This window comes from Palaemon carinicauda, chromosome 17 (assembly GCF_036898095.1).
Source record: "Palaemon carinicauda isolate YSFRI2023 chromosome 17, ASM3689809v2, whole genome shotgun sequence".
NCBI lineage: Eukaryota > Metazoa > Arthropoda > Malacostraca > Decapoda > Palaemonidae > Palaemon > Palaemon carinicauda.
Window position 1 is genome coordinate 35,013,359 of NC_090741.1, and position 22,098 is coordinate 35,035,456.

General features: G+C 40.1%; 1 protein-coding gene across 4 annotated transcripts in view; it reads right to left on the reverse strand.

Annotated features, from left to right (window-relative positions):
• Positions 1 to 1,692: 1,692 nt before the first annotated feature.
• Positions 1,693 to 22,098, reverse strand: part of LOC137656662 (sarcosine dehydrogenase, mitochondrial-like) — an 82,496-nt gene continuing 62,090 nt past the window's right edge. For 3 of the 4 annotated variants that reach the window (XM_068390834.1, XM_068390833.1, XM_068390832.1), the window contains 9 exons: positions 17,433 to 17,638; positions 16,647 to 16,809; positions 16,209 to 16,356; positions 14,914 to 15,052; positions 13,974 to 14,168; positions 12,928 to 13,128; positions 3,168 to 3,495; positions 2,818 to 2,942; positions 1,694 to 2,605 (listed from right to left, as the gene is read on the reverse strand). In XM_068390834.1, coding sequence (XP_068246935.1) covers positions 2,171 to 2,605; positions 2,818 to 2,942; positions 3,168 to 3,495; positions 12,928 to 13,128; positions 13,974 to 14,168; positions 14,914 to 15,052; positions 16,209 to 16,356; positions 16,647 to 16,809; positions 17,433 to 17,638 — 1,940 coding nt within the window. In that variant the 3' untranslated portion in view covers positions 1,694 to 2,170. Of the gene's footprint in view, positions 2,606 to 2,817; positions 2,943 to 3,167; positions 3,496 to 12,927; positions 13,129 to 13,973; positions 14,169 to 14,913; positions 15,053 to 16,208; positions 16,357 to 16,646; positions 16,810 to 17,432; positions 17,639 to 22,098 lie in introns of all 4 variants that reach the window. The other variant, XM_068390835.1, reaches the window with a different exon arrangement.

Here is a 22,098-nt window from a genome sequence, read left to right on the forward strand (position 1 = left end):
ATATATATATATATATATATATATATATATACATATATATATATGTGTGTGTGTGTGTATGTATGTGTGTGTAGATGGATTTGACGTGCTGTTGATAAGTTTTCTGTGTAGGTATATGAAGCTTGTGTTGTTCATGTAACATTAAATACTTTGAAAGGAACACTCTCTCTCTCTCTCTCTCTCTCTCTCTCTCTCTCTCTCTCTCTCTCTCAAAGGTCTTCAAAATGAGCAAACCTAGCAAAGGGGAATACAGAGGCAAGGATAGTTTACCAGATTATGCTAGATAATGTTAACTGTAAGAGAGTCAACTATCAAATGGAAATAACCATATTTGGTTATCATTATACGATTAAAACTTTATAAGTATTATTGATACACTTGAAATTCTACGAAATTAGCAAAGTAATAAATGCATCATTGAGGCTTTTAAATACAATTCTAGACATTATATACTTGAAGTATCATAAAAGAAATGAAGATTTTTTATACAACTAGACAAAACTATTTCGTCAGCCAGCTTCTCTTCCTCCTCTTTTGTTCTGGACAAACTTCGGGAGACCAAAGTAAAAGGGAACTAAACTTCCCAGGCCCAAGACCTGAATTTCTAAGAAGCACCTTGCCTATGTAATACAGCTAAGCCATCAGTCATGTGCGTATTTGAGTGTTTGCTCGCTTTGGATCAAAATCAAACTCAAAAGATTTTTATTTTTAGCTTGTAAAGAAAAGAGGTCCTGCATCGGAAGTGGGACTGTCCCTAATGTTTTCTGTTTCAATATACTTTCAGTTTATCTTTGAACAAATAAAAAGAGATTAGTTCACCAAACTTTCAACTGGGCTCCACAAGGCACTAGAAGAGTTGGAAGACCCAGCCCTACATGGCTGAGGACTATGAAGCGTGAAGTAGGAGGGGATGAATGGAGAAGTATTGATTTAAAGCCTCAAGATAGAGACGACTGGTGAAATCTAACCGAGGCCCTTTGCGTCAGTAGGCGTAGGAGGAGATGATGATAATGATAATCTCTTTTTAAGTCATAGACAAGGCTTGTGTCCTTTCCTCGTTCGATAGCGCCACTAACTCATTAACCGTTTAATATTTTCATCTAATTTTGTATGTCATGCTAACTTCCACTGTATGTGCCTGATATTATTGTTGTTACTAAATTGTTCTTAATATTTCCGCAGCAATTGCCTGGATTTTAAGAATTGCTATAGAATTTCTTGACTATTTCTGAAGGATTTTCAAAATATTCTATTTCTCATGAATATTAGTTTCATACATTCCAAGAAGGATATAAGATATTCTCTAACCTCAGGAACTGTAAAATTTGGATATTATTATTATTATTATTATTATTATTATTATTATTATTATTATTATTATTATTATTATTATTATTATTATTATTATCATCATATTTTTTTTTTGCAACACCCAACTGTAAAGGCATTTATGGTATCTTTTATAATCTTTCCCATTTTTATGAATGAAATAATCTTAACACCACGACTCCTGATTGTGTGGTCTACTTAAGAGTCTTCACAAAACGAATAATTTCATATTGTGGATAAAAATGTCCATAATCATAGTGATAAAAATCAAACAATTGATAGAAAAACAGGATTATTATTGATTAAAGAGAAGTCAAAACAAAGAGACAGAAAAATAAATATTTTTCTCTTTCATTATTAATTTTATTCTTATAATCTTAAGTGAAATTAAACCTATGTTGAGTATTGTTTGACTTTCTTATGGCAGAATTAAATAGGTAATTATTAAACCTTGTTATTTCTCCTACGTTGAATTATAAGTCATTATTTCAAAACAAGCAGTTTCATAGTATTTGTAATCATTGCGTCAATAAATAACTTGAATACAATTTTAAAATGTTAATTTTTATTATTATTTGCAGCAGTAGAACGTGAGACACTTTAAAAATGTAACTTTTATTTATAGATAGTTACCAATGGGATTATTATCTGCCACTTCATACTTTCTTGTACAATCTATTTCCATTCATATTGAAAATTCATCTCTTGATAAGTCGTTAGAGAGGTCCCCTTTCTGCATGCCATTTAATATTTTTTTTACATTATATTTCCTTTCACATTAAAAATTCCTCTCATGATAGTGCACTTACAACCCAAAGGCTAAACTCGTCAGATTCAGGCCTCAATAGATTCCTTGAACGCGCAGGCTCTTCAGATCAAAAGGATGCTTAGCATGCAATGACGCTTCTAGAAGCTCTCCCATAGACTCTATTTCCCAGGCACCAGACTCCAGGAAATCTCTGGTGATTCTACCCTTCCCAGGGTGACGTATGTAACCGTAGCAGATCGTTCTTCCTAGAATGAAAGCATATTCGGCTCTACGAATGGACCCCAAAGGTTGGCCATCCCTCAAAATGACCTCACTGCCCCAGAGAGGTCGCTTACTGTCCTGTAAAGTTAGTGTCACTAGCTTTCTTGTGATGCCTGTGGACCTCTGCTGTTCCACTGCCTGTCGGCCAAGGAAGTTTATGTCGTTACCAAGTTTACAGGTGAAAGCAAGGCCCGCTTCCAGAGGAGTGTCGATAGGGCGGATGTCACTGTGCCAGCGTCGGTAACCCTTGAAACAAGTTCATTAGATTAGTCACTGTGTACAAGATTAAGAAAAAAGTCTACAATCGGTTAAAATGTGTCACTTGGCTTATAAAGAGAGCAGAATGTTCTTACAAGACCAGTTAATATTATATCTAAGAAAACTCCCTAGTATATGTATTCATTAAATGTAAACAAACACTCGTGACTTGTGCTAGAGATAACTTTGACACAGAATACCTTTTCAGCAGCGAGTGAGTCCTGAGCACGGTACCCTGCATTTACTAGATTGAATGGTCTTCCTGCTGCCATTATAGCTTCATAAACATGTATGGCTGATTCTTTTGGCATGTGGAGTTCCCATCCTGCCAAGAGATTAAGACTTTGTCACACAGAAGTATTTGTGGTGGTCATTTGCTTATCTCTGGTCACCATAGCTGTACATGATAAATTATATATCAAAACTTACAAACCCCAAGAATATCAGGAATTTCTTAATGCTCATGAAGAAAATTAAAAAGTGAATTTTTGATAATGTACTGATAGAATTCTCATCTTGCCCAGAGGGGAGTTGTTCTATAAATACTAACCCATTTCTCCAACAAAAGTAATTCTCATTGCTCTGACTTGAATCCCGGCAACTGTAACTGTTTTATGAGTAGAAAATGGGAAAGCCTCATTGCTGAAATCAGCATTGGAAATAGACTTGAGGATGTCTCTGCTACAGGGTCCCTGAAGTGATAGTACAGCTAGGTCCTCCGTTCTGTTCAGTAGCTGTGCGTTCCAGCCATGCCTTCTGATTTCCTTCGTTATATGCGAAGCACAGTGTGTTGCTGTCGATGTGCCGACGACCAAATAAAAACTTCGACCTTCAAATGAAGCGTCGATCTCAGATCTTGTGTCTCCTTCGCAGATGCTCTGACAGAAGATTAAAGGTTAAAGATGTCTGGTTTCTGTTCCCGTTTCATCAGAATAGATGGTCACCAGAATGTCAGCTGGGCGAGTCTAGCCCCCCACTGTAGTGCCCAAGCACAACAGTGGCCTCCCCAGTAAACAACTCAAACTCACAGTCCCGGGCTGGGATTGATCTGCTGCCATGCAAATGCTAGGCGAACACGTTTCACTAAATCGTATTTTGAATAATCAAATTTAGTCTAGTCTAACACTGAAGTGTAAAAACATGATATAATCACTATAAAAGTAACCTACACTATATAAGAACATTTAGTTTGAACAAAGATTTTCACAAAGGAGGAATGATGGAATCTTTTTTGGGCTCGAGCCATGTCGTCGTGATGGAAGGTCCCTTCGGCAGTTTCCTACTGCATAATATTTCTATGATATTACAAGAGAATTATCGTCAGGTATCACGGGGTTCTAACCCTCCGGAACGACTATCCTGAGATATTGTGTATAATCAAGGACGTATCCGTAGATAACCATAGATATCTGCACCCCTAATAGACTTAACCCAGTCTAGGAAACTAGGGGAAAGGATAGGAGAAGAGCCGTTACATATCCCCTTCCCCCATGACCTCTCAGTATGTCCCTGGACATTCCTTTGTTCGCAGCTTTCCTACACATTCGTATTTTGTCAATTGTCCTTTTCTCAGCTTTTTGGAGTAATTCCTAGCATGATGGTTTCCCTTTTGTCGTCAAAGTAGAGTACCCTCTTCTTTTACAGTTTGAATTAGCTGTAGGAGTTTTAGATCCCCTCGGGGAGTGGCAATTTAACCTTTTAGGCTTTGTGGGAGCTAGGCGCTCCGAGTCCAGCTAGCCTTTGGGCGCCATGTCGCGTACCCGACAGCCCTCTGTTTTTCGTGTTCACTTAGTCTTATTTCACTAGTATCACATTAGCTAGCTTTATTTTAGCATTATGATGCCGTGGGCTCTTTTTTTGTGAATACATTTACCATGCATTAATTTAGTTTAAGTTTTATTTTGTGCGTGTCAGTTCCGGCTAGTCTAGTTTAGGGAGTGGTATAGTTTTATTTGGAGACAGGCTCGCCGATGGCGATCAGGTCTTTCTTACTGGTCTTGTTGGCACCAGCCATTTTAACCTTAAGGGGTTTTTCACCTCGGTTATACTAGTTTACTGAGCACCTCTGGCCGCCTGTCTTCGATCCCCCGGTTTTTTTTCTACCTATTAGGCTTAGCCTAGCTCTTGTCGGCGAATCCATTGGTCCACCATGCTGCATTCGCTCGTGATCTCTCATTCTAGGACTGCGCAGTCCATTGGAGCTCCCCTTTCGAAGGGGGATCTCATCATGTCGGTGCGCCGACTTACCTATACAGCTGTTTCCTCCTAGCCCCTGAGATTTCTCGATCGACTTGCAGCAGGCCATATTCATTTTTTGTTCAGAGGTTTTCTAACCTTTCTTGGATTCAGGATGCGGCGGCCTAGACTATCTTGTAGGGAAAACCTTCGGATCGAATCCAGATTTCTTTCTGAGCCTGACTTCCTTGCTGTTGCTTCTGTTCTGGGGATTGTTAAGGAATGCTCATATAGTGCATGAGTATATCTACCCCATTCCGTCCCCTCTCTTTATATCCTAGCCTTTCTGGGACTGATATTGCATGAATTTTATCATTATGCTGCTGTGTATTTGCATTTGTTGATCGTGGGGTTTGCTTCCCTCTTGAATCTGACTCTCCAAGCTGTCAGCATGCTTCTCCCTGAGGGGTAGGCTATCAGACTGACGGCAGTGCCGGTACCTAACGGCTTTGCCCGCTTCCTATCGGCACACTATCCTATAGTACCTGGACTGGCGATGCGTCGCTACTAACGGCACGGAGTTTTCCTACAGAAACCCTTGCCATTTGTCTCTGCTGCCCATGTCCTCGTTGCCCCTGACGGTGTTGTTGTTACTGGCGGCGGGGATAGTACTAGTCTATGGGATTGGATGACTATGCCAGCGCCTTAGGGCACATAGAATGTTGGTGGCAATGCCATTACTCCCCTAGTGCTGCCGGTACTTCTAGCAACATTGGTACCTCTAGAGCACATACATACCGCTTTATATAAACTAAGGTGGGTTCTCTACTGACTCTAGGTGCATTCAACTACAGTTCAACATAAAGGCCTTTCTCCTTCAATTTTTGAGGTTCTTTATGTATGCTGGGCCTCGGCATCCCTTTTACGAAAGGTCTTCCAGGTCCCTGCATGAAATACATATGGTTATTGGCTTTCTATCAATTTCTCTATTTCCCTCTGTGGGTGTGGATTGGATAAATGGGGGATAACTCTATAGGCTACTTCCCTATCCGCATTTTTTCCTAAGTAATCATAGCCCTTGACTTGCTATAGACTCTCGCTCATTAATCGATGCATCAATGGCTTAAACTATTGAGTTTACCCGTTCCATTGCCTTCTCATTGGCTATTTCTCTGCGGAGATATAGGAGCGACAGTTCCGTCCATGAGCACACTTTCCCCTCCCCCCTCCCTCTTTGGGTCTATAGCAACTGACTCTAATAAGGCTATTTATTCCAATCTAACATCCTTACTAGGAGAATGGACATTTTGTACTTTATCTCCTTCTTTCTCACCAACTGCATTTATACGCAATTTGGGATTACTATCCCTTGATTGTCAGCATAGAATGTCACTAATCCATTCCTTTCAGCTTTTGGTGACTGTTAGAGAACCAAGTACTCATTTCACCCCTTTTCTCCCTACAGGCGGTGTCTATGACGGAGATGCGCTGTAGAGTTCAGATTTGTGCCAGGACCGTGAGGCATCCTTGCAGGCACGATACTTGCCGCACCCATGCGAAGTGTCGGAGGATGAAGGGTCCAGTCTCGTACTGGGACCCTCAGGATTGCAGTGTTTGCATGGACCTGCATCATTCTGGATGGGTATCACAGGATACTTCAGATGACGACCACGTGTTCTTCCAGGGGTCCCTTCGCACCTGGGTAAGAGGGGTCAAGAAGAACTCGGATCTGGAGACCCCTTACCTCCCCTCTAACGAGTGGAGGGATATCCTCTTCCCCAAGGCGGCACCTGATTCGGTTTTGGGTAACTTTAATCCTAAACCCATCCCAATGGTCACGCTACAGGTCGATGAGGCATTGGGTGCAATGAGCCTACACTCCGAGAGGATGTCTACGGTCTCCTCTCTCTTCCCGGGTAGGGAATCAGCTCTCCTTTCCACGGTGGAGTCGGATGAAAACCCCTTCATCCGGAGGATGACTCTTACCTGCCGGAGGTAGATGTTGCAAGTTTGGGGTCCATCAAGGGTTCAGTGGTGGTTACCACTTCAGCCCCCACTATAATAATGGCCTCCCTGTCAACGGTGACGACTACCTCTTCCGCGACGGGAGCTGCTCCTGCCTCTTTCCCCCCACCATTTCCTGCTGGGTTATGGAGCCCCCTCAGTTCCTGAGTACCTCAGGTACTACGATGGATTTGGCTCTCTTGGCTAACATGAAAGCCTTTATGGAGGGGAATCAGCAATACCAGTTGATGATGTTTAAGGCCTAACAAGAAGAGATTCAGGCCTTGAAGAAGCAGGAGAAGCCGACTAAGGATAAAGTCTTGCCTTCCCAGCTGCCCTATTGCACGCAGCAAAATCCTTGGAGGTATGCTGGCCACGCCGCTTTCTCCTAGGGCATCCTCCACATTGGCAAAGGGCTTGGTTCCTGACCGGTGGCGGATCTGGGCTTTTACCCTGACATTGATGCCTACCCGTTTTGCTACGTGAGGCTAGTTGAAGGGGTGCCGTTGCGGGATGACACCATCCCTAAAGAAACGATCCTCTCGGAACACACAAGGGCTCAATATCTGGCAGTGAAAGAAATGAAGACGGCAGGGTGTAATAATACACAGCTTGGCGCTTTCGGTAAGCGGCTGGCCACCTTCGTGGCTCCGGACACAATGGTCTACCCCTTTGCCTCGAAGGGCTACGTGGCAGTGGAGAAAGGCATTCGTGAGGGTAAGCTTCTCCCAGCATTGGAAGAGTGCAAACCAGTCTCCATTATTCTACCACATGATGCCGACCACTGGACCGATGTCCAGTTTACTTTCGCTGAAGGTAAACTGGATAAGGATGTGGCCAGTCGCCAGTTTAATGAGAAGCTGCCCAGGATTCCCGAACACCTTCTTAAGACTGAACTAGAGACCAAAGAAAGGTTATCAGCTTCGATGTCTCTGCAGTGCTTTATTGAGATGATGATTGAGAATTTTACGGATGCCCCAGTTTTTTCATTGATGGCGAAGACACATCTCTCCACTTTTATGAAGGACCTTTATGCTTTCTTCCAGGCCCATAGAGCCTGTAGAGATCATGTACTCACCGCAGCTACCATCCGTCCTGAGCCAAAATGTCTCATCGACTCTAGCATCTGGGGAAAAGACCTGTTTCCTCAGAAGTTGGTGAAGGAAGTTACGGATAAGGCTGCCGCAGAGAACAATAGCCTTTTCCAGAAGTGGGGTATCTCATTGAAGGGGAAGTTCTCTCCTGGGGGAGGCCCACAACCCAAGAGGTCTCGTAAACCGTCCTATCCTCGGAAGCCGTTTGCTCCTCCTCCTGCCACCACCCTCAGACTGTCTACCCTGTACCCCAGCATGTGGTGACACAGTCCCCGGCCTTCAACCCTGTGCACGAGCAAGGGTCATCTGCCTTTTGACCTCCTAAAAGAGGAAAAGGAGGCAGAGGCCATTTTAATAGAGGAGGCAAGCCTAGGGGTCACGGACATCGAGACTGCAGAGGAGGACTAGGATCACGTCCTCAACCCAAACAACAGAGGTCTCCCGGTAGGGGTACGGCTGGCCTTGTTCAAGGACCGTTGGTCCTTCAGTCCTTGGGCACAGAGCGTCATTTCCAACGGCTTGGGTTGGAAGTGGAAACGAAGGCCACCAAAGCTCAGGAGATTCTTCCAGAAAATAACATCTCATCTGGAACAATACGTAAAAGACCTACTGAAGAAAAGAGTTATCCATTACACGAGATCTATGAGATTTCAAGGTCATCTATTTTGCGTGCCAAAGAAAGATTCGAGCATACCTTGAACTATTCTCGACTTGTCCCGTCTAAACCTGTTCATTCAGTGCAACAGGTTCCGGATGCTGACTATTTCGCAGATACGGACCTTACTACCCCTGGAGGCTTACACCGTCTCTAAAGATCTTACCGATACTTATTAGCATCTTCCGATAGGTCGACGCTTCTCTCCCTACCTTGGTTTCAGCCTGGAGAGAAAGGGCTATGTATTCAGAGTTATGCCATTCGGGCTCAACATAGCTCCGAGGATTTTCACGAAGCTTATCAACGCAGTCGTACAGCAACTTTGGGAAAAAGGCCTTCAAGTAGCGGTGTACTTGGACGACTGGCTAGTGTGGGTTCCCTCGGCACTGGAGTGCTCGGAAGCAGCTACTCGAGTTGTATGGTTCCTTCATTTCCTCGGATTTCAGATCAACTTCAAGAAATCAAGACTGACCCCAGCTCAAGACTTCCAGTAGTTGGGGATTCGTTGGAACATCGTCTCATTCCCTATCTATTCCTCCCTCCAAAAGGAAGGAAATAGTGAAGTCAGTCAGGTTACTGATCAAGTCGAGGACGACCACCGGGCGATGCCAGGAGAGGGTTCTAGGATCTTTACAATTTGCCTCGGTCACGAACCCTCTCCTCAAAGTACGACTCAAGGATGTAAGCAAAGTTTGGAAACGGAGAGCCTCCAAAGCTCTTCGCGACCTTCAGAAGCAGACTCCAGTTTTACTGCGAAAACAACTTCGACCGTAGTCCACTATCAAAAGTCTTTCACAGACGGTTCCGCTGCGCTTTCCTCCTCCAGTAGTGACACTTCATACAGATGGTTGGTTGGGGGGGTCATACCCTGCTCAAGAAAGTGCAAGGCCGGTGGTCTCAGAAATTACAACAATTCCACATCAATATTCTGGAGGCCATGGCAGTCTTCTTGAAGAAGAACATTCATATCCGTCTAGTCCTCGACAGCAAGGTGATAGTCTATTGCATCAACAGACAAGGGTCGAGGTCTCCTCAAATAAATGGCTCAGAAGAAAGGTTGGTATCCCACTTTCATGGAGTAAGAAATGTGATGGCAGATTCCCTCTCTCGGACAAAACCTCTAGAGACGGAGTGGTCTGTAGATGGAAAATCATTCTGTTTTGTCCCTGGACTTCAAGTGGATCTGTTTGCGACAAGTCTCAACAAGAAACTTCCCTGCTATGTGGCACCGAACGTGGATCAAGCAGCAGTGGAAATGGACGCGATGTCCCTGGATTGGAATTGTTGGACAAAGATTTACTTGCTCCCACCGTTCAACCTCCTCGTGAAAGTTCTGGACAAGCTTCGATCTTTCAAAGGGACGGCGGCTCTGGTGGCTCCTCTGTGGCCAAAGAGCAACTGGTTTCCCATGGTTCGTGGAAATGAACCCCAAGTTGGTGCCGTTGCCCTACCCAATTCTGTCCCAGGAGGTACAGCGGGAGATTGTCTATACTTCATCCTGGAGAACGAACAACCTTCATCTCATGATTTTTTCGCCTTAGCCCTGGAAAAGAAGTTCCAAATTCAACGTGATAAGTTGGAGTTTGTGGAAAATTATAAAACCTCTACCACCATGACTCAGTATGAAGCGTCATGGAAGAAATTGGTCAAATACGTCAAAGACAAGAATCCTGGAGTAATTACTATAGATTTTTGCTTAGGTTTCTTGATTGACTTACATGAGCAAGGTCTAGCTTCCTCCACGATTTCGTCATACAAATCGGCCCTCACTAGACCTATACTATATTCCTTTGATGTCGACTTTAACTCGGATATCTTCAACAAAATTCCGAAGGCTTGTGCAAGGCTACGGCCATCAGTCCCACTGAAGCCTATCTCTTGGTCTTTGGACAAAGTTTTGCAATTCGCTTCGGACATAGACAATCAAACGGCTTCTATTTGTGATCTCACTCAGAAAGTCATCTTTTTAATTGCAATGGCTTCGGGTGCTCGTGTTAGTGAAATTGTGGCGCTTTCTAGAGACGTGGGCCACATTGAATTTGTGGATAATGGTGATGTTAATTTATACCCTGATCCTGCTTTTCTAGCTAAGAATGAACCTCTCTCTAAACGGTGGGGTCCATGGAAAATAGTTCCCCCACCAGGTGATCTCACCCTGTACCCAGTGCAGTGTCTAAAATTGTATTTACTAAGAACAGTGCAGGTTAAGGGTGGTCAATTGTTTAAGGGTGAAACAGTGGGGTCTGATTTGTCTCTGAAACAGTTAAGAGCAAAAATTACCTACTTTATACAAAGAGCAGACCCGGCTAGTATGCCATTGGGTCACGACCCTAGGAAAGTGGCTTCCTCCTTGAATTTTTTCCAGTATATGTTCTTTGAGGGACTTCAGGCATATACTGGTTGGAAGATCACTTGGGTTTTCTTCAGGCATTTTCTGAAGCAATTGGAGGAGATACGCCATTTTATGGTGGCTGCGGGAGGTGTTATCAAAGCCGCTACAGCGACGTAGCCCGCAGTGCATCCTAAGGCACTCCTCCAGCTTGTTATTTACAATGAGTAAACAGTTGGTTTTTGCTTCAAGAACTCAGCAAAAATGCAATTAATCATTTTCTTTTCAGGTTCACTTGTGTCTCTCCGACGCAATGTTTGTTCCTTCAGTGCTACAGCCTACCTATCTAATTGTTGGTTAAGCTATACCTCAATTTGTCTGGGGGATTACCCCTTTTTGTACATAGTTGATCATGTATCTACTGATCAGGTTTATTTTGCCATAAGTTCCCTACGGTTTCTTATGTCACGTATTTGTCCCCTAATGTTACCTTATGTCTGGGTATGGATGGGATATATTTCCTTTTGTGCAAAATATTTTTCTATAAGGCCATTAATGATGATTGTTTATCATCCTCTTCACTGATTCTTGTGAATAAAAGTGTAAATTGTTACATGCTTTTTATTTTATACCCTAATTTTTATGATTATTATTACCTTAGCAGCAATAAATTTAGTGTGCCTCCATATTATTATCCTTCCTGAACATATTTGGTAGTTTATCCTGGTGGGTAATTGTTCCATACGTTTTACCTACGATGCCTCCTTCAGTTTTTGGTTCCTTAGGGTTCCTGACACTGAACTCAGGTGCTTTTCCAATTGCAGAGGGCGGTCCTTTGGTCCTCATTGCCTCCTTGACGGACCATTATACCGTCAATACTGCCTCTGAACTGTTCTGGGATATATGTTTGAGAGTGATACCTATGCCTTGATGGAGTAATTTTGTAAGTGCATTTCGGTATTGGGACCCATCTCCTTGAGGCTTCCTACCAAGTTATAGGTAATTCTCTGGTACACTTCCATCAGGACGACATGGCTTGAGCTCATCAAACGGATTTTGATGAAGGAAAAATCTATTTTTAGGTGAGATAGCCATGTCGTCCTGATGGCCTGCCCGTTACGCTGTTCCTCCCCAATTCCTCGTAGGATGCCTCTTTTCACGGTAGTTATGCTGCTATGTGGAATGACGTGTCTAGGGACATACCGAGATATCATGAGGGAAGTTGATATATAACGGCTCCTCTCTTATCCTTTCCCCTAGTTTCCTAGACTGAGTTAAATCTATTAGGGGTGCAGATATCTATCGTTATCTACGGATACGTCACTGATGATACACGATATCTTAGGATAGTCGTTCCGGGGGTTAGAACCCCGTAATACCTGACGGTAATTCTCTTGTGATATCACTCGCAGAAATATTATGCAGTAGGAAGTTGCCAAAGGGACCTTCCATCAGGACGACATGGCTATCTCACGCAAAAACAGATTTTTCCTAAGTCAAAATCCGTTTCAATACTGATTGACAATACATAGTACGAAAAAGGAGTTATAGCCTAGCCTTTAAAATCTATAGAATATTGAAGATCAAGCAAGTTTTAAGTAGGGGTAATTTTAAATCAAGGGTGAGGTACTAAAGTAACTCTATCCGTAGATCTATATTTCATTTTCAAAGAATGAGGCTTTAATTGGCAGTTAATCTATACTCTTTTTTTGTTTTCTATTCCTAGTTCTTTACATTAAATACTGTACATCTTACAAGCTAAAGGTGTGTGTGCTCTCTTACAGTACATTAACTTCGTGTGGACAACCTTTTAAATTTCAATCCTACATTAAATTTTTATTTCCACGTCCGAATATGTAGTTTTTAAGTCTATACAATATATTACCTGTAACACCCAAACAAACACTCAATAACATTCTTTCTTTCAAGTGAGATATTTTTCGTTGCAGTAGCTTCCCATTATTAATAAACAATTTTTCGTGCAAAAGAAGGTTTAATTTATTATAAATCCGGTGAAACTAATAAATATAAAACATGGAAAGTAATTACTTACCACAGTTATGTCAGCTTCTATGCCACCCCACTGGTTCAGCATGCAAGTATAAACAGTACACCCTGGGTTCTTGTCTACATTGGCCGAGAAGATCCAATCAGCTGCTAATTGGGCATCAGGGCCCACCAAGTGAAGTTTTCCAAAGTGGGATAGGTCAAAGATGGCGGCTGCTTCTCTGCATGAGAGGCATTCCCTTTCAAGCTGTAATTTTAGAAAATAATTGCAAATTTAAATCCAACAGAAAAGAAATTTAGATCAAGCAAATTGCTTACATGATAATTGTTAAGTTGTTCCCTAATATCTTTTGATTTTATTTTCTTTATTTATATGAGTGTGTCTTTGTCTTCTATATGTGTGTGTTGGTGTGTGTGTGTGTGTGTGTGTGTGTGTGTGTGTGTGTGTATTTTGTCATGCGATAGCCTTACCTTAAACATGTTTTGTTTGTAGAACTTTTTGATTTAGTATGTCTAGAAATACCAGCTACATAAAACTACTATCTAATTCTTAGAAAATAATCTTGATGAGAAACTAAACTATACTTTTGAATATGTTAAAATCACTGAATCAGTTGTTAGGAAGTAGTTGTGGCTAATTGTTAATGTCTCTGCCTGGTGATCGACAGACTGGGGTTCGATTCCCCCTCAAACTCGTTATTTCCTTTAGTATCTGCAACTTTACCATCCTTGTGAGCTAAGGTGGGGGCGGGGGTTGGGGGAGCCCTCAGGTCTACCTGGTAAGTCATCAGCAGTCATTGCCTGGCCCTCCCTGATCCTAGCTTGGGTGGAGAGGGGACTAGGGAGCTGATCATATGTAAATATGGTCACTGTCTAGGGCACTGTCTTGCTTGCTAGGGCAATGCCACTGTTTCTTGCCTCTGCCATTCATAAACAGCCTTTAAATCTTAGGAGATCATTTAGTCTAGCTATAATTTCTAAACCCATCATGGGATTTCGGTTTATGGAAAACTCTTAAGTTCTCTTTGCTTTTTGTGATGATTCATCGTAAAACATCATAAGAAAATCTGTCTGTAGTGAAGAGTACCTTACCAGATGGTGATGATTAGGCAGTCCATATGAATAGTCAAGTCTAAGAGCATCATAATATCTTTGGTCCCTGTTAAGTTGATTGTCATAACAGCCATACCAGTCGTAAGGTTGTACAGGCGCTTGCTCAGTGTTAAACCAGCTGGGTCGTTCCCATCCACATCTCTCTTGGAAAACACAACCCTGTGTCTCCAGCACCTGAAAATGAGAGGTTTTTTTCTAAGTGATATTTTGTATTTTAACCAGTTTTTTCATGAGATGATGATAAGGAATTGAAGTGATTGGTAAATGTTTATTTAGATAAAAGTAAACGATAGTTAGTAATAATAAACTAACTAAGCTACAACCAGTGTTAGAAAAGTAGGATGCTATAACCCCAAGGGGTCCATCAAGGAAAATAGCCCAATGAGGAAAGGAAACAAGGAAATAAATAAACTACAAAAGAAGTAATGAACAATCAAAATGAAATATTTTAAGAACAGTAACATTGAAATACCCCTTTCGAATATAAACTCTAAAAACTTATAAAAAAAACTGAAGCGTTCAACACTTATGAATGATTTTTAAGTAGAGAAAGCAACTCTTTCACTCAAGTTTTCATAAATCTAATATTCATCATAAATTCTACTAGAATTTTAATGGCTACTTTCTAGACTATTTACTACGTTAGTCGTATATAAGGTGAAAAAATCATAGCCCAAATCATCATGATATGACACCCAATATCTGATATTTTCTTAACAAATTCTTTAATCACAATTTTGTTTTAATAGCTATAATGTCCTTTCATTCTCTATTCTTTTGACTTACAATATTTCAACCAACACATTACCATCAACAGGCCTAGCCCCATTCTCAGTACTTCCAAGATCCCAAGAGTCTTTTAAAGAAAATATCTAAAGGGAAATAATTAGGAGAACATAGTTTCAATAACCCCACATACCTTATGCAATGGAGAGAGTCGTTGTCCTCTTCCAGCCAAGGGCTCATCATGTTTAAAGTGAATGGAATATCTCTTGGAATAGCTCTCATGGACCTTGGCGTCCACCCAAGCCTTCTTGTGGCTTAAAGGTTCGTGAAGCCTGTATTAAACGTGTAAAATTGGGGATCAAGAAAATAAGGCATATATATAGCAGATTACAGTGTAGTGATTGGTGATAGGGAAGGGAATGATTGGAAATATTAAGGTGAAAATAAAGAATGCTGGATAGAAGGTGAAAACATAATATATAGTAGTTCACATAAGGAAAATTAAAAGATTATGTGTACATGTAGAAATGAAAACTTAAATAAGAAATATTCCAATAAATCTTACATGCAACCTTGGAAGAGAGTAGTAAGACCATTTGTTTTTTATATTATCTTTCCTTTATTTTCCAGAATAATCCCGTAAATTCATGAGTTTCAAAAAATGAGCCTATTGCAGAACTGTTTTTCGAGGTCAGGAACAATGATATTTTCGAGAGAATTTTCATATCAATGCACTAATCAATGTGTTACTCTGTCTCCTAACATACCTTTGAACTAATCAAACGGCAAAAATAGAATTGGATTATTATGATTCATTACTTGATTCATTAAGATCAAAGCTCCTTAAGTCAGGAGTCTCATCGAGGATAAGGTACTAATCATGAAATACTGTAAGTTTGAATAACCAGTCTTAAGGAATCCATGATGCAAGTAAAATCAAATCTCAATTAACAAAAGGTAATCTCTCCTTCACTTACAGTGAAGCTGTAAGTGGGAAATGGGAAATGGCTTGTTTTTCTTTTTAGCTTTTCTTCTTTTTTTTTCATTTTATTCAAAAGATGAAATTGTACATCTATGAATGTGGGAAACAAGCAGTATGTAAATTTCAGAGTTTGGGGTAGCATATTGGAAACGTCACTGTCTGACAATCTTCTGAACTGAGGTTCCAGACCCGCTGATGCTCGATAGTTTATTTTAGTGTCCGCAACATACCTATCCTTATGAGCTAAGGATGGGGGCCCTCTCTGGTTCTAGCTTGGGTGCTGATATGTATATATGGTCAGTCTCTAGGGCATTGTCCTGGTCGACCACTTCGGCGCTAATATGTATATATGATCCATCACTAGGGCATTGTCTTCCTATGCCACTTCGGCGCTATGTATGAATTGTCAGTATTTGAGGCATTGTCTTGGTAGGCCATTGTCACTATCCCTTACCTCTGCCGTTCATGAGTGACATTTAAACCTTTAAACAGTTCAAAGGCCTTACCTACGAACATCAAAATTGAACATGTCAAGCTCTGGTCTCCCGTGGAGTATCCACTTGGCCATCTGGTCTCCGCAGCCACCGCTCAGTCTCATGCCATAACTGTTGAATCCACAGCAGTGAAAGAATCCTTCCACATTTGGGTCTTCTCCTGGTGTAAAGAAAGTTTTTGATTCAGATAGATTTATCCTTTTTATAAATTCTTGTTTGTGAAAGGAAGAGTTATTTTCATCATGAATGATTTCCGTGTGACTGATTATAAATGTTTATGAGAACACTATTTTTTAGTAAATCATTATAACTATGAGCTTTGAGAAGAAGACGATGTGAAACGCCTTGATATTTACAATGAAAGATGTATAAACAAATAGTGAATAGGGAAAATTGCCTTAATGTCCAAAAACCTAACATGGTTCTGTTGTAATCTCAAACAGAACCCACCCATGACAGGAGCATGATCTGGGGTGAAACTCTCAGGGCCAGAGATGGTCGACTTTATTCCTGTGTGTTCTAGAACTGGAACACGTTTAATAGCTCCCTCAAGAAGTTCACCAAATGCGTCCCAGTTTAGTTCATAGAGATGGAAAGGCGAGTCTTTCAGTAGCTGTAATAGAAAGAGCAGATGAATTCTGTACTTTATAGACGTGTCTTCTAAAAGGATATCATATGGCTGTAATCAAAAGTAAGGGACCCTAGAAAGTATAATCTTATTTGGTCGTATCTAGTACCTCATGAACTCAGCTCCGATACTGTTTAAAATATGTATGCTATTACCATTACTATATTGCTCCAACATTTTGAGGAAAATTGAAAAATAGAAATAAAAACAAACTTTTAAATTCAACTCTTAGCAGGAACCAATATTCTAGGTTTTGTTCGTAAGCAAGATTTTCTTTCTTCAGTTTATTCTGATTTATAATTTACTGTATATGATAGGATTCCCTCAGGATTTCTATTATAAATAGTTTATTAGAGCTATTGAGGAATTATATCAAGGAAACATTCAGTGCTATGAAATGTTTGGAGCAGTTTTAACTGCACTTTCTTTAAGAAAAAGTTGAACGTTTCATGAATGAATTTGTAAATGTATAGTAGACCTTACAGCAAGTAGATCACAACATGAGCAAAAAAGAATTTTCCTATTAACAAGCTCTTGCCTAATATATCATTATATTTCAAAGTATTATGAATTATACTTTTGGGTAATAATATGGTCCAAGAACTCACTTCTTTGGCCCAGACAGGGCTAGTTTCAAATCCTCCGATTGCCAAGGCGTCACCCTGTAACTTGAGGTAGGAGCTAGATTTAGCATCACGTAGATTGGGCAAGCCCTCGATACCAGAAATTTTCTCGGTTACTACATAAGAATGCTCTAACACTACCAGCGGTAGGTGGAGACCAACCATTTGTGCAATGTTGTTACCCCATCCACCTGGAAAAAAAAATATATGAAATTAATATCTACAACGATAAGGAAATAGATGTGGCCCTAACTAGATTTCTACAATAACACAATTCTAAAATGTCTTGTTGGTACAGTATCAGTAGCAACATTGATGTTATATCTGTAATCTTAGTTTTGTAACAAAATTAGAGGCTACCGTGCTAAACGTTCTACCTCGAGTTTGTCTTTTCATTTTGTGGGGGTGAGTCTATAATAGGAATTTTCGTACAACGCAACATCAAGTTGTATAGCTTGTAAGCATATCAGTTATACCTTAACCAACACATTTGCAATCATCATTAGATTATGTAGCATACTCAAAAGGCCTTACAGTTTGGCACAGTCTATCTCGCATATCAAACATATCTTAGATATTTTGAATGTGCAATTCTTGGTTACCAGAATGCATAAAATATCACATGAGGTTAGGCTCCAGGTAAAAAGAAGATGAGAACGGAATGTGCAATGGAAGAGGAAATATCATTAGAAGTAGAAAGAATTAAAGAGGTGGAATTATTTAAATATTTAGTAACGATAATCTTTAATATAGGACCTTTTATAATTTGAGATTAATGAAAGATTGAAAAAAAGCAAATCAGACGATGGCTACGTTAAGTAAAATTTGGAAATCAAATTGCCTGAAATTACATATAAAAATCAGGCTATAATAAGTTTAGTGAGATCGGTGTGACAATGAAACAATATCCAACAGATTTTGTAGATTTGGTAACAAAGCTCTCAGAAGAATATTGGGAGGTAAATGGCAGGACAGGATTAGAAATTAAACTATAAGAGAGCTTACGCGAGTGCCATATGTGGATGAGATCATGGTGAGGGACAGATGGAGATGGTTTGGGCATGCTCTTCGCACTCCCCAAGAGAGATTAATTCACCAAACTTTCAACTGGGCTCCACACGGCAATAGGAGATTTGGAAGACCCAGGCCTACATGGCTGAGGACTATGAAACGTGAAGTAGGAGATAATAAATGGGAAAGTATTGATTTAAAAGCTCAATATAGAGACGACTGGCAAAATCTAAACGAGGCCCTTTACGTCAATAGGTATAGTAGAAGATGATAATAAGCAAAAAAAGTGTCTTGAATCTGCCTGGAATGGTTAGACCATGACTTTTAATATTTCATCTCTTACTTTACTTACTTTACTTTGACGGCTTCTTTTCTGGTCCCATACAGCAGGGAACCCCACTCTCTACAAGACCTCCACTGTCATTTTACCTTGTTTGTTCAGAGTATTTAACGTTTCATATCGCGTATTGTTCATTTACTGTTAAAATGTCACTATTGTATGACTGATGAAATAAGAAATTCTTCAGTTTCCTTTTGAAAGCCTTAATGTCTTGAATCATTTGGATGTCTCGTGGGAGCTTATTATATAGTCGCGGGGCCACATATTTAAAGGCGCCACGCAGTGACCATAAAACACATTTTATGCTACATTAAAATGCTTTGAAGTATCTAAATAAACTGACCATAGATTTTTCAAAAGCTTGTCGCAGCTATAATCGGTCCTTATTTGGTTATGCCTGTGGGCCAATTGAACAGCCGCGTGACGTCATACCAGGAACACCTGATTCCACTGGCAGTGGCGAACACATTGGAAACTAAGAGCAATACTGAAGAAATTACCTTTGATTTCACCGATACAGATGACGAAAATGACCCACGATTAGAAATTTTGACAGCTGAATGTCCGGGCAGTATTCAGCCTTATAGATTTGAGCCAGAGCACTCATCTTCAGAAGAAAATGAGGAAAGTTCCGACGAGGGCAGCAACAGAGACGACACCGAGGATAAAATCTTGAGAAATAAAGTTGGTCATTAAGAATAACAGAACGGGTCCTTAGAGATTGTTAAAGAAGCAGAGGAAGGAAGATAAGACGATGGTTGTCAAACTAAGGAAGTTTGCAAGCGTGGACTGGCACAGAAAGACTATGAACAGACATAAGTAGGAGGACATGTCTGAGGCATTTATTCTCCAGTGGACTAGCAACTGCTGATGATGATGATGGCGATGATATATATATATATATATATATATATATATATATATATATATATATATGTATATATATATGTATATATATATATATATATATATATATACATATATATATATGTATATGTATATATATATATATATATATATATGTATATATATGTGTGTATATATCTATATATATTTATATAAATTATATATATATGTATGTATATATCTATATAAATATATATATATATATATATATATACTGTATATATATGTATATATATGTGTGCATGTATATATATATATATATATATATATATATATATTTATATATATACATATATATATACATACATATATATATATATATATATATATATATATATATATATATATATATATATTTATACTTATATATACATAGATATATGTAAATATAAATATATATATATATATATATATATATATATATGTATATATATGTATATATATATATATATATATATATATATATATATATATATATATATATATATATATATATATATAACCCAGGCACTGAGGGGGGTAAGCCAGCCTCAATTTGGTGCCGGTCCAAGCCCAGGTAAATGGGGAGGGTTGGTGGCAGGAAAGGCATCCAGCCATGAAATAATTAGCCAAAACAACTATGGTCAGTGAGTATAATCAGAATGAAATTAATACCAGGGCGTTCCCCTTAAGCGACGCGTTGGGACCTCGCCTGATCCCTCCGAAAAATCAGCAAGGGCTACCCATTCATGGGCGGGCGGGGTTAAAGAGGCAAGCTCAGAGGAAAATATCTGAGGAGAGGATGAGAGTAGCAACTCTGAATGTGGGGACAATGATTGGAAAAGGGCGAGAGCTGGTTGACCTCATGGAAAGAAGGAATATTGGAGTGCTGTGTGTGCAGGAGACCAGGTGGAAGGGAAATAACGGAAGAGAACTAGGTGAAGGTTGTAAATTATATTACAGTGGAACAAATATGGAAGGAAGAAATGGAGTAGGAATAATATTATCGAAAGAGTTGAAGGAAAATCTGATTGGGGTGAATAGAAAAAATGACAGAATTATGAGTTTAAAGCTAGGACTGGGAGCAACAATAGCCAATGTGGTGTGTGCCTATGCCCCGCAAACTGGATGTACAGAGGAGGAGAAGGATACATTCTGGGAGGAGATGGACCAGGAGCTTGGAAAAATTCCTGCAAGGGAAAGGGTAATTATAGGAGGAGATCTGAACAGCCACTTGGGAATTAGTAGGGAAGGGATAGAGAGAGTGCATGGAGGTTGGTGTGTGGGTGAGAGAAATGATGGGGGAGAAAGAGTGATTGATTTTGCATTGGCTTTTGACCTAGTAATGATCAACACATTCTTTGAGAAGAAGATTAACAGACTGATTACTTACAGTAGTGGTGGCAGGGAGAGCCAGATAGATTTGCTGCTGTGTAAGAGAGACCATCTGACGGAAGTTAGAAATTGCAAGGTGATAAATGGGGAGAGTGTAGCAGCGTAACACAGGTTAGTGGTAATTGATTGCAGACTAAGGAATTGTAGGAGAAGTAAAAAGACGAGAATGGACTCAAAGATTAAGTGGTGGAAATTGAAAGAGGGAGAACTGAGAGTCTTCTTTAAGGAAAGAGTGCTGGTAGCAGTAAGGTTACATGAGGATGTACAAGAATGGTGGACCGAGAATAGTAAAGTAATTCTAAGGATCGGTGAGGAAGTACTTGGAAAGTCATCAGGAAGAAGACCCCCAAATGATAAAGAATCGTGGTGGTGGAATGATGAGGTGCAAGAACGAGTAAAAACCAAGAAAATGCCAAGAAGAAGGCAGATCTATCAGGACAAGAGCAGGATAAAGAAAACTATAAACAAGCAAAGAAAGAAGCAAGAAGAGCAGTAGCAAAGGCAAAGGCCAAGACATTAAATGAAGTCTATAAAGAGATGGAAACACCGGAAGGAGAGAAGAAAATATTACGAATTGCTAAGGCGCGAGATACTGCATCTAAAGACCTGACACAGATAAGGTAAATAAAAGATGGCAATGGTATAGTTTTAGCAGAAGAGACTGAAATTAGAAGGTGGGAAATTTATTTTGAAGGACTATTAAATGAGGAGAACCCAAGAACAGTATTTTAAAATGGACTCCCAAACGAGACAGTTACCATAGGGGTGACTAGAAGAGAAGTAGAACAAGCAGTAAAGATGAAAAATAGTAAAGTTGCAGGACCGGATAATATACCAGTAGAGGTATGGAAGAGTCTTGGAGAGGAAGGCATAGATATGCTGTGGAACCTGACTCAGAAGATCTTCAATCAGGAAAAGATGCCAGAGGAATGGAAAAGAAGCCTAATCATTCCTATCTATAAGGGGAAGGGAGACATCCAGGAATGTGGCAACTACAGAGGCATAAAGCTGATAAGCCAT